A 14,330-nucleotide genomic window follows, 5' to 3' on the forward strand; every position below is an offset into this window, starting at 1 on the left:
CTCTCTACCGAAGCTCTAAATGCAAATTAATACCAAACAAAAGTTTATCCACGGTAACAGAACAAAGTATATGTACTAGGCTATGTAACCAAACGTGGGGCTTCATATTACAGTAGGTAGGCTACATAAACCGCACATGGGCTTAGCTGTAGATAATATCAAATGGCTTATTCATAGCCGTAGGAGAGTAAAACATTTTGGGGGGGCGAATAAAATTTGCCCAAATTGTGTCTTTGCGTATGTATTTTCAAAAACATAAAATTACTCACAACCTCTGAGATAGTGCAGTCTAAGAACTCCACAGCAGTGCCGGTCTTTGGGGTGTGCAAACCGTGCGATCGCACAGGGCCCGCAAATTAGGGGGCCCGCAATTTACTCAGAAAATGCAGTAATTTTGTCATTTCCAATGGAAAATTTCAACAAGTGAATTCAACAAAGGAATTAGCAACAAGAAAGACTCAATGGGTGCAACCTATTTCGTCCCCTGAAAAGATCGAGAAAAAAAAACAACATGGCCGAAGTTGCTGATTGGAGTTGCCGCAAACATTTCAAATTTCTCTCGATCTTTTCAGGGGACAAAATTTGATTTTGTTAACTCCGATTTCAGGGTACGAAATCGGGGTACGAATTTTTCAGAGGACGAAATAGGTCGTATCTAGACTCAACATAGCTTTATTTCCAAAAAACGCCCAAGAATGCATGATCTTATTCTTTTGCTATGCCACCGGACAGCACCATTTTACAGTAGGATAATATTCATACCCAAATTTTGAACATGCTCTCAGAATGCCCCAAATTCAAAGTAATATTTCAAAATTTTCTGGGGGAGGCCCCCTAGACCCCCCACCGCTGGGTGTCAGGCTTCACTGCCGACCGTCAAACCACCCCCTCCCCTTTCAAAATAGGCCTCCCCAGCTACGCTACTGAGTTGGATCATTGTCATTGGGGCCCTCAAATCATATTCCGCACAGGGCCCGAAATACCCTAAGACCGGGGGAGCAAGTCTTTTAGGCGCTGACAGTTAGGCGCTGGTCTAATAGGCGCGCACACTGTGGCGTCTGGATATTTAGGTGCGGAGCACTGTGGCGCCCGGTCGTTTAGGTGCTATTCCTAGTAAAGTCTGTAGATTGTATTAGCTTGGCAGCTTGCCAGAAAATTATATCATGGCTTCAGTGAGTGAAGCTGCTAAAACCGGCAAAGCTTTTCACACAAAATGTTACATTGAACAGAAAAATATATTGTTGTTTTATTGATTTATTATTGTTTTATTTGTTGTTAGTCCAGGTTTGCTTTGGTGAAAGCTTTATCAATAAATTATTGAAGCTTCCGAACATTATTGAGTTCATTTTTAGTTAACTCTTTCGCGACCACGGACGTATACACACGTGTTGGGATTTTTGCCATGATGACCAAGGAAGTATCCCTACGTCCAAGGTTAAAAGGTAGCCTATTTTAAGCAAAAAAATAATGTAAATGATGGCAGATCCATAGTCTTTGCCTGTCTTTTTTTGGCTAATTAAAAAAAAATATTTTGGCGGTGCAGTTATCAGATGAGGACTTCTTAAAGATGGGGACACAGTGGATTTTTTTTCTTTTACTCATTGGAATTGGCAGTCAAAACTGGCTAGGCAACCCCTTACTTTGGAATTTCTCGATCAAAAACACTGTAGGCTAAATTACGTAAACTTTTTGCTTAAAATTTTCCAAATTTTTCCATAATCATTCTGCTGTACCTCCTAAAGCATTGCGCGCAGAAACGAAGTAAATTTTTTCTCATGTGCAGAATTGTTTTGGCATTCGATTAAACTACATATATTTTCGTATTATTGTATCATGCTTGGGTAGTAAAAATTATAATGAAGTACACTTTTCTGCCAATTTTTAATTTTTTAAAAAATTAGAAAAAATGCCTTTTGGAAAGTTGCTAGTTGTACATAGAATGTTTTAAATTTTATTGCAAAGCTTTGCATCTTCGGATAGCTGAAGAGGTATGCTTTCATTTGATGTCAAGATTGTGCGTCTACGTCGATCACATGACATGTTTTTACCGCGTAAATACAACAGATTTGTGTGAAAAATGTCTGGTAATTTAGATTAAATATAAATTACTTCTGTTCGGGATGGATTGGCCATGTGACGAGAACGCGTAAGACGCTCTACTACTGTTCACATGAATACATTTCTACAGGGCATATAGGCTACACCTTGGCTACAAGTTGCAAGCATAATGGTGAGACTTCGCTCGTTATTAAACCTAGTCCGGGTTTTGACGGAAAATTAAGTTACTCTTCACTCAAGCCTACCGCCCGCTTGAGTACAGCCTACGGTACATTTTTTACTGATGTTTAGTTATTATTTGACCTAACTAAAAGTGAACTCAATCTCATACATTTTCGGAAACTTGAATAATTTATTGATAAAGCTTTCGCCGGCGCAAACCTGGACTAACAACAAATAAATGCTGAACACGCGCATTAAAAAAAACAACATATTTTTCTGTTCAATATAACATTTTATGTGAAAATCATTGCCGGTTTAAGCAGCTTCACTCACGGAAGCCATAACATATTTTTCTGTTCAATATAACATTTTGTGTGAAAAGCATTTCCGGTTCAAGCAGCTTCACCCATATACTTTTCTGTGTAATATAACATTTTGTGTGAGAAAGCATTGCCAGTTTAGGCAACTTCACTCACTGAAGCCATGACCAACAACGCACACGCATTAACAAAACAATATATTTTCCTGTTCAATATAATATTTTGTGTGAAAAGCATTGCCCTACGCCCCTACCTGCCAAGCTGATACAATCTACAGACTTTACTAGGAATAGCACCTAAATGAACGGGCGCCACAGTGCTCCGCACCTAAATATCCAGACGCCACAGTGTGCGCGCCTATTAGACCAGCGCCTAGCTGTCAGCGCCTAAAAGACGTGGACCCAAGACCGGCACTGTCCACAGTCATCAACTTGGCGGTGTACAAAAACACAGGCAGCAAAACGTCCAACTTAGCAAAACAAGGCTGAATTAACTTTAAACTTTGAAATAAACCATCAAATTGAAATAATTTTCTTGTGGCACAAAAATACGTATATATATTAGGCCTACCTGGATTCAACAACAATTTAAACTGAGAATTCAACAATAACTGGACAACAGTGGCTAAATATCCATGTCGTCAGATCATTTCAAAATCTCCAGCTCAATTGCAATAAAAAGCCAGACCAAAAGTAGCTGAATCTTTTCATTATAAAGATAGTTCAAAATATCAAGAGTCAAGATTCGTAAATTTGCATTGAAAAAATCTCAAATGACAACCTATTTACTTATCAAACTAGTAACATTACTTAATCCATGCCACTCAAAACCTTACAACCTGACAAGAATTCTACAGTTTATCATACTGTGCAGTATGCACATCAAATTTGCACCTTTGATTTTGAACAAAACTAAGTTGCTATTAGTATGAATATTGATCTAATATTACAGTGAAGTTATAGCCAATGTTTTTTCATTGACATCATTACTGTACCAAGATATTCTAAGTTCATGATGAAGCAACTACTGAAATCGCAGGCACTGAAGCAAAATAACTCATACATGTATAGGTAATAACTTCAAACTCAATCCTTGCCAGAAAATACAGACAACACCATCAATACTGTCTACACTACCTGATATATTAACTGCATAAATTGGATGCCAAAGCAACATAACACTTGCCTATATATTTGATCATTGATTACTATAATATGTAGTATGTACTGTGTCATATATGATAAATAGCTGAGCATACCAACCATAGGACCGGCAAAGACAAACAGCAGTCAATACAAAAAATAATTTTTATAGAAAACATTTCAACTGTAGCCCACAAGTTCAGTTTACAAAAACATGAAATCAAACACTGGAAAATTCACAGATACCAAAACAAAGCTTACCATTCTCTACAAATTGCAACATACCAAATATGATGTATATACATATCATATACAATAGTTTCCAAAATTGAAGATGGCACAGTTTACATTCATGGGAAAATTTTAATGTATTTCATACAAATTATTACACTATAACAAATATACAAAGTTTTTAAACTGGTATATAGCCTGGTAAACTCATAGTAGCCTAAGATTGATTTGCCCAATAACTGGAAATTTTTGCCCAAATATTTTACAAATAAATACATCAGTAGAATAATATAGATAAAGAAGCAAAAAACCTCATAAGATTACCAGTACCCAGCAGGGTTTCAAAATTCCACCAATGAAGAAATGTAGTGTATATCCTAATGATTATATTAGTAGGCTAATAGCTTACCTCTGCTTGCTAATTGCATTATTTTACATTTTGCAGATATACTGAATCAAAGCTTAACATTCTGCCCAAATTGCAATACACCAAATACAAAAGTTCCAAAACTGATGACACTACATTTAACATTTAAAGAAAAAATGTTAATGTATTTCCTACAAAATGCAACACTATAAACAAATTTCTAAACTAGAAAGATTTTGAAAACTCATGATAAGATTGATTTTCCCAATAACTGGACATTTTTGCCCAAATATTTTTAGTTTTTTACAAATAAATACATTAGTAGAATAAAGAGAAAGAAGCAAAAAACCTCATAAGATTACCAGTAGGCTACCCAGCAGGGTTTCAAAATTCCATCAATGAAGAAATGCAGTGTATATCTTAATGAACATCAGTAATAAGCTTACCGGTACCTCTGCTTGCTAATTGTTTTTCTTACATTTACATTTTACAGGTATATACTGAATCGAAGCTTAACATTCTGCCCAAATTGCAATATACCAAATACAAAAGTTCCAAATTTGATGACACTACATTTAACATTTAAAGAAAAATGTTAATGTACGGTATTTCATACCAAATGCAACACTATAAACAAATTTCTAAACTAGAAAGATTTTGAAAACTCATGGTAAGATTGATTTTCCCAATAACTGGACATTTTTGCCCAAATATAATTTTAGAAATAACTCAATTAGTAGGACATAAAGTAAAAAGCAAAAACCATTTAAGGTTATTAGTAGGCTACCGTACCTAGCAAGCTTACGAATCTCACCTGTAAGAAATACAGCCCACGTAGTCGTACATGCTGGTGAATATCAGTACTAATAACCTTAACTTTGCTTGCCAATTATGTTCTTTTACACTTTACTTTTTACAGGTGTTGAATTGAAACTTATCATTCTGCCCTAATTGCAATACGTACCACATGCAACAATTTTCAAAATAGATGAAAATGCAATCAAAAAATAAAGAGCCCAAAATGTAGACACCAAACTCATGTTCAGCAAACAAACGTTTCGAAAACTATACTGTCTTCATCTTCAGTGTTATAAATGTGTATTTATTTTGTATTTATTATAATGTAATAAATATTATACAGGCCTCGAAATTCACGGCGGACATGTCCGCCGTCACAGCATGTGATGTCCGCGGGAAGTACCCTCTAGATCGGTCATATTTGTCCGCCGAGAAATAACGCAGGAACTAGCGATGTAAATCATCATTTATAGCACGAGCAACTGTTGCAAGAATATAATTTGCGCTGGGAATGCGAAATTATCGCATTCTCAGCACGCATCTAGAAAAAGTTAATACTGTATCTGTATCCCTTAGCTTCCATTCAAGCAGGAAAACTTTCGATTTTTACGTTGCTTCTACGATTGATGACATTGAATCAGCGTAACAAGGGTGAATTCTTCGCTAAGAATCGATGGGAGTACCGACCGCTACTTCCACATTAATCACGCCCAACTTAGTTCAAGTCTTTATGTCACAATGTCTGGCTTTGATCTCCGAGTAATATTGATAAGGCAATGTTGGTCACAAAGTTAGATAATACGAGTAGGTTACTACAGCAAGATGCAGCAAAACTTAAGTTTTGGTATTACAGTAAGAAAGAAAAGACCCAGAAAAAATTCTGAAAGTGAGAATAAGGGCAATCAACCTACTACAAGGAAATTTAGTGGTGATAGACGCATATATTAAAGGAACAACGAATGTAAGGATTAGCTCTGTCAAAGATCACAACACATCGTTGCCTCATATGGCTGCAGCTTCAACATATCTGGCCGACAATACTCCAAGCCATCAATTTCCGATCACCAAGGCCCTCTACAATATGAGTGACAACGAAAATAATCAAACTTAAGAGGTTGTTTGAAATCGCACATTTTATCGTTAAACAAGAGCGCGCATTTACGCTTTTCCCCTCAATTAGCCAGTCTGGAGAGAAGACACGGAGTAGATCTCGGTATTACGTATCTTAACGACAAGCAATGATCGCGTGGAGATTGGCGCACGTTTTTGAAGATCGATACTATTGAAGCTCTCATGCGCATATGCCTGGACGGCCCTGACTATAGCCCCGAGCCTGTCGTGATCTCGTGGAATATTGATACTATTTTGGAGAGGCGACCGCATCACGGAGAGATCAAAATGTAATTGCCCTTTTTCTAATGTTTTGTTTACTCTTTTCGTCACTTTCGCTTACATGACACACAAAAATAAACCTAAAGAAAAAAGCCTAGTGAAGCTTCGCACAGTAGAAAATAGCGTTAGTGTAGAAGTTTGCCGACTCGTGCCCAGAGCATTGTGACGCAAGAAGCCATACGACCTCGGAGGTGGAAGTTAATCAGTTATGCGGCGTATTATTTTTTTATTATTTATTTGCATCAGACACAAAGTCCATAAAATTCAAAATTTTAACAATCATCATATTATCATCATCATCATATTTAGCAGCTACACGGCGCTTTGACTCTTCAAGCGCACCTCGTTGGTATGATGAAAGCCTTTTAGAGTGACTTCGCTGAAATTTTAAAAAGCCTAAACCGTAACTATGGTTCTCAAATGGCGAAGACTTATCAAGATAAAGTGATTAAGTATGACGATCGACGTTAAAACTGGTGTGTCTGCCGTGAGACTTAATTTGTCCGCCGAGATAGCTGCTCAGACCGGACACGTTTGTCCGCCGTCAACAAAAACGAATTTCGAGGCCTGTTATATATATTATATTTAAATGTGTATTTATTACATTTTGGGCTCTTTATTTTTTGATTAGATTAACCAGGCGTTCCAACCATTTTGCTCCTAAGATGAAAATGCATTTTACATAATTGATTGGAAAATATTAATGTATCTCATAAATTATAACAATTACGTAAACTTTCTAAACTGGTAAAATGTCGAAACATCGCGATAAGATTGATTTGCCCAAATAAGTGCAGATTTTTGCCCAAATTCGAGGCGTTTTTTTTTAGCGGGAGAGCAACCGCCCCCCTGCCCCCCCATCTCCCACGGCTATGCAATGCTACAAGCAGCAGTAGCAATAATATGGTTAATAAAACAATATATAATCCTCAAAAGTGTAAAAAGACTAATTTGCAATTACATTACAATTTAATATCACCCATCCAAACTTTCACATGACATAGAAAGAAATATTTGGCATTATAGATTGCCTACAACCATTTACTTACCCTGCCAGAAAAATTGACATGAAGTCCAGTACGGTAGGTTAGCCTAATCACATTTTTTTTACTCCCATTGCAACAACATATAGAGTATTACATAGCCTTCATTGCAAATGCAACACAATAAGAAGTAACGAAGAGATATATAGCCTAGTTGTCGAGTCAGCTGCTATCCTTATTTTAGCATGCCATTAAGTATCTTTGCCGAGACACAGCCTCAAACTCTGGAGCGGTGTTGGACCGAAGTCCTTTGCGAACGTCGCGCAAATGTTTTTACCACTCAACCATGCAGTTGCAACGTTACTATAAATTGTTTGTAGTAAATTAGAGTTTTATAATGTTATGAAGTTTACTAAAGTTTTAGACAACAGTTAGTAGGCTAATAATTTAATAAAATTGTATTTGCCTAACCAAAAAGTATAATATTGGGGATTCCACTTGCGCTGTAGTCCAATTTAATATGAATGCGTGTGTGTTGCAAACTTGTGATTATTCCTTTTTTCGGCAGAAAAGTAACAATTGCCCAAAATACATAGGTCTATACTGTCTCATTCTGTGTCAATATATTAATTCCACAAAAATCAAAGAAGCCGAATCAAACACAAACATTAAGTGGCTAGTAACCTGGAGTGACCAAAAGCATAAGGGTAAGCTAGGACAAAAACATCAAGCAATAAATGAAAATGCTGCATGAAAAAAATATAAGTGTAGATTCTAAATGAAATGATAACACGTTTAGTCTGTACTACTTTAGTTGTTAACGCAAATACTTTTAAAATACAATTGATCAAAACGAGGTCCTTGGTCACAGCGGTAAACCATAATCTCTTCGTGAGAAAATTGTAACATAAAATTCCCGGATCCGTTCGTCTGTATGTATTATGTAATGACCGAAATAGAAACACACCTTTGAAACATCTATTCAAAAAGTGTATTTCTGTAAAATTAGCCCGCGGCTATCGAAAATGAGGTGCAACGCGGTACATCACTAAAAACTTGTCACTACAACCCAAACTACTTAGATAAAAGACGGAAATTTTGTCCAGCTTATTCAAGCAATAAGCAAAACAGTTAAATATGCGACCAACTTCCAAGTAACAATTTTAAGAATGAGAGAATAAATTTCAATATCTCAAACTCACGTAAACAGTTACTGTGACGCATAGGCGCCGACTTTTCAAAAAACCTTGGGGGGCGAAAAAGGTGATGACGTCATAACCATAACGCTATTTTACTCAATAGACCTTTTGCACATTCAAAATCACCAGAGCGTGACGTTTGAGTTACGCGGAGTCTGAGGGTTGATAATCGCTTGTTTACTACGGTTTATGAAGGCGTTTCTTGTTATTGCAAGCAAGCGTGAGGTCGGTGGCAGGTGAAAGTAAATTTTTTGTGTTTATGAATTGTTGTAGATTATCGGCACACTTCAATTCTTGTTCGTTTTAATCATAATGTTGGCTAACAGACTAGGAAAGGCAATTTAGGACGCCATTGTGAAGCGTGTGCATTTTGATATTTTTGACCGAGAATTATGGACCACGATAGTGGCACCTTGTCTTGCAACATTTTATTTTCATTCTGCATAACATAATATGCAAGCATCATGAAGTGCAGTTCATTAGCAGCTATTTTCTGCCACAAAAGGTGAAAAAATCCACTCCTCTGATATATTTCTTTGTCACTCACATTACCAGTGTACAACTGAAATACAAACATATTACCCCCATTTGGATCAACTCCCACTAATGACTAATGCCTTTGCAGTGTTCGTACTTTTATAGTTCGAGTACGTTTGCGACTGACGGTGAAGTGAGGACAGTGTTTCGAGACGTAGGCCTACTTCAGTGCAGTCGATGATGATCATGCGGTGCTTGGGTAGTCCTTTTTGAAGTCTGGCTTCATGGTTGCTATGATAACGTCACGATGAGGGAATATGTTCAAACTAATCAACCTTAAATACATGAGGTGCATTCATGAATGAAAAATACGGTGTACAGTAGGCTACAGTACGAATGCAGAACTAATACCAAACCTTGTGCTTTAAGTCTGTATAAAACAAACACAGGCGAAGCTTCAACACCAGCAAAAATTCAATCTTCCACCGCTAATCTATGTAGATGCAGTGCTCCTGTAGCATTTTGAGGTATTTCGAAAGTAGCCTCGTCATTAAGTTCTGCATCAATATTTTGATTTGCATGCTTAGCTTTTGAAGCTGTATAATACAAGAAATTCTTCCTATCTTTGCCTGGCAAGATCGCTTCCAATACAGCAAAGAACTGGTCGAAGGTTTACACTCCTGTAGCCTAAGTTTACAACTTAAAAGAGTTTTATTTTCTGGCAAATTATACTGAAACACTGATACACGCCTGTAAAGACCACAAAACAACAGCTCAAGCAAACGTTAAACAATTTATTCGCCTGCAAACTACGCCACTAACCCTATCGCACAGCATTGTGAACAGCGGCTAGTCGTTCACGAATCCAACGTCACGCTCTGTTGGTTTGTTATGCAAAAGGTCTATTAAAATAGCCTTTGATTAAGCTTACTGTCTTGTTCATATTCACCTAGGTCGCAAACCGAATTTATTAGAAGCGCTACTTGAAACGATTAGTTTTACGCATGCAGTACGCCTAGTCGCAAAAATTTTGATATTGTTAGCTCATAATTGGAACAGTTGGAAAACAAGCCGATTCATTTCCTTTTCGTGCGAGTGAATAACAAAGACCAAGATAGTGAAGTTATCGAAATAAAACGCAAAAAAAACAAAATCTCAAGCAGAGCGGAAACCCGCTATCAGTTTTATTAATCTCATTTCGCTCGTTTTGTTAATTACTTACCTTCAAAGCGTTGACAACGGCGAAGTGCTTTCTCTTTTGATCAAAAGTCTTAATAAGTTAGTCTTTTATCGAATGACCGTATATACTCGAGATGTTAGCAAGTGATTTTCACCTCAAAAAGACAGGTTGGTTCAACTTATACACGGGACTAGCTGTTGTCTACAGATCGGCAGTTTACGAAATGAACGCATTTTTGCTGCGGCAAAATCATTGCCGACGTAGATTACGGAGCGTGAAATGGCGTAGGTCGAAGTAAAAGTTTTGAATACCGGTATTTGCAGTGATTCAAACTTAATTTTCATTTAATGATTTCTTGTCAATTCTAAACTTTATGTACTTGTTGAGCAATATATGCAAAGCTCACGAGACAAAACAGCGGAAAGAGCTGCTTTAAGAGAACAATTTTTTTATTTTTGCGTGTAAGATATAATCGTTCTTATTACGTAACATCCATGATCGTTGAAGTTGATGTCAAACCTTAGCGGCCGCATAAAACAATGATGTCAGGTTGGCTAGGACTAGGTGATAATAGCGGTAAGAGACGTCGTTAATGCAGACAATATCTGCGACCAAGACCAATTAAACACCTTTTTCTTTTATCGGTTCTCGATTTAATTCTCACACATTGTGAACAAAACAATGCGTTCTGTTAAATCATAATTGATCTCAAAGCGGAAGACCTCGTTGAAAATAGCGCGTCTAGTTTAGCTGGTTTACCGGGTACTTAATATTGCCCTGAATAGTTATGTGACTATTCCAGCAGCGTAAGTTACTCTACGATCTACTTTGAAATTTCCTCACAGTATGTTAATGCCAATACTTTGATGAACCATCGAATGGTAGTGTCAGAAGCTATTCAACTTATACACGGGAGAAGGAAATATCACCGATTTTTAGCTCAAAAGTAGGGGTTCGACCTATACTCGAGTACTATAGGCTACACGGTAGAGCAGGAGTGTATATTGATGAGTGTATGAGATGTATATATTTTCACAAAATGTAGTAACGTAATTGTTCGTTGTGTCGTAGTTTTAACTCGATAAAATTTACTAAAATCGATTTCATGTTTGAAGTAACCAAAAATCCAACGGACGTTTGGATAACTCGTGAAATGAGAATAAACATTCAACCTCGCATTTGCTTTTTGGTTACCACGCGTTTTGACTTTGAAGTTGCTCCTCACGCGCGGGAAGATAAGCAGTGTGTGACTGTGAGCGTGCGTGCCGTGCGCATCTTTGTAGAAATTAACGTTCCAGAGAAAGCCATGCGATCAGCTGCTGTTTTGCGGGCAAGAGCAACGTAGGCTATTTTTCGCTTTCGGCATTCTTTTTAGTCCGATTAAAATCTCTTTCGCGAAGTATTTTATCTTTGAAACACCACTTGTAATAGCCATTTTTGTTGCCCCTCAACCATAAATTTACGGGGGGCGCCGCCCCCCGGCCCCCCCGGAAGTCGGCGCGTATGCTGTGACGTAATAGTGAAACATTGTCAAGCAATTCAAACAGGTGTTCAAAGGTGATGATGCAATGTTTCATCAGGTCTTACGAACGATGGTGCAATATTTGGACATTTTCTAGCAATTTCCATGACGTAAGATGCCAGCTAGGTTAAGTACCCAGCAAACATTGATTGCTGGGCCAGCATTGGCTATATGCTGGGTATGTTGGCACAAGGTCGGCAATTTCGTCCAACATTTTGCCAACATTGCCAACAATACGCCAACAATTTCAATACTTCTTATTGAGCGTTGAAAAAGGTCTCAAAGATTTTATTTCAGGTTTATTTGTTTTAAACTTGAAAAATACTAACACAAACCTCTTTTCATGTGGTATTGCTTCAAAACACAGTTGTGTGATTGGTTAACATCGGTCAGAAGCATTGCCAACGTTGTGCCAATTCATAACAATTTTGGCGTTTTCTTTCAAATTATGCAAATGTATGCCATCATTTTGCTACAATTTTAAATTTTAATAATAGGCGATCAATGCTGTTATTATTTTCTGATACCGTACAAGTATATTATGAATATTTAAGACCAGCGTTGGTCAGAAGAGTAGCCAATGCTTTGCCAACAAAGTAGTTTCATTTCAGTTTGTTTATGCCAAACTGAGCAGAGATCTAGAAAAAGGTAGGAGCAACAAAACGCGAACGAGATAACGTGCTTGACCGAAACAGTTTAAAGTTTCCATTAGCCTACACGTTTCCACAAAATAAACAATTGCAACGTTGGCTATATGCTGGATGTGAGGGCACAAGGTCGGCAATTTTGTCCAACATTGCCAACAATATGCCAACAATTTCAATACTTCTTATTAAGCGTTCAAAATGGTCTCGAAGATTTTATTTCAGGTTTATTTGTTTCAAACTTGAAAAATACTAACACAAACCTCTTTTCACGTGGTATTGCTTCAAAACACAGTTGTATGATTGGCTAACATCGGTCAGAAGCATTGCCAACGTTGTGCCAATTCATAACAATTTCAGTGTTTTCTTTCAAATTATGCAAATGTATGCCATCATTTTGCTACAATTTTAAATTTTAATAATAGGCTATCAATGCTGTTATTATTTTCTGATACCGTACAAGTATATTATGAATATTTAAGACCAACGTTGGTCAGAAGAGTAGCCAATGCTTTGCCAACAAAGTATAGTTTCATTTCAGTTTGTTTATGCCAAACTGAGCAGAGGTCAAGAAAAAGGTAGGAGCAACAAAACGCGAACGAGATAACGTGCTTAACCGAAACAGTTTTACAGTTTCCATTAGCCTACACGTTTCCACAAAAAAAAAATTGCAACGTTGGCTATATGCTGGATGTGAGGGCACAAGGTCGGCAATTTCGTCCAACATTGCCAACAATTTCAATACTTCTTATTAAGCGTTCAAAAAGGTCTCAAAGATTTTATTTCAGGTTTATTTGTTTTAAACTTGAAAAATACTAACACAAACCTCTTTTCACGTGGTATTGCTGCAAACCACAGTTGTGTGATTGGCTAACATCGGTCAGAAGCATTGCCAACGTTGTGCCAATTCATAACAATTTCAGTGTTTTCTTTCAAATTAAGCAAATGTATGCCATCATTTTGCTACAATTTTAAATTTTAATAATAGGCGATCAATGCTGTTATTATTTTCTGATACCGTACAAGTAGGCTATATTATGAATATTTAAGACCAGCGTTGGTCAGAAGAGTAGCCAATGCTTTGCCAACAAAGTAGTTTCATTTCAGTTTGTTTATGCCAAACTGAGCAGAGGTCTAGAAAAAGGTAGGAGCAACAAAAAGCGAACGCGATAACGTGCTTGATACCGAAACAGTTTAAAGTTTCCATTAGCCTACACGTTTCTACAAAATAAACAATTGCAACGTTGGCTATATGCTGGATGTGAGGGCACAAGGTCGGCAATTTCGTCTAACATTGCCAACAATTTCAATACTTCTTATTAAGCGTTCAAAATGGTCTCAAAGATTTTATTTCGGGTTTATTTGTTTTAAACTTGAAAAATACTAACACAAACCTCTTTTCATGTGGTATTGCTGCAAAACACTGTTGTGTGATTGGCCAACCTCGGTCAGAAGCATTGCCAACGTTGTGCCAATTCATAACAATTTTAGTGTTTTCTTTCAAATTAAGCAAATGTATACCATCATTTTGCTATGATTGTAATAATAGGCTATCAATGCTGTTATTCTTTTTATGATACCGTACAAATATAACTTACCGGTACTATGAATATTTAGGACCAGCGTTTTAGTTGGTTTATGTCAAACGAAGCAGAGATCTTGAAAATGGTAGGAGCAACAAAACGCGAGCGTGATAACGTGCTTGATGCCGAAACAGTTTAAAGTTTCCATTAGCCTACACGTTTCCACAAAATAAACAATTGTAAGGTTGGTTATTATATGCTTGATGTGTTAGCACTTCATTTCAGCACTTGTTTTATAATTTAAAAATACCAATAGCCTAAATGACTCTTTC

At 37.0% G+C, this 14,330-nt stretch overlaps 1 protein-coding gene across 1 annotated transcript in view; it reads right to left on the reverse strand.

The window, feature by feature from the left end:
* The window catches only part of LOC145764444 (uncharacterized), a gene marked incomplete at its 5' end in the record, with an annotated part of 28,980 nt that extends 14,864 nt beyond the window's left edge, over positions 1–14,116 (reverse strand). The window contains one exon of the mRNA XM_082576061.1: positions 14,074–14,116. Within this exon, the coding sequence (XP_082432187.1) occupies positions 14,074–14,116 (43 nt within the window). The remainder of the gene's footprint in view (positions 1–14,073) is intronic.
* Positions 14,117–14,330: the final 214 nt, after the last annotated feature.

Source organism: Aplidium turbinatum, chromosome 1 (assembly GCF_918807975.1).
Source record: "Aplidium turbinatum chromosome 1, kaAplTurb1.1, whole genome shotgun sequence".
NCBI lineage: Eukaryota > Metazoa > Chordata > Ascidiacea > Aplousobranchia > Polyclinidae > Aplidium > Aplidium turbinatum.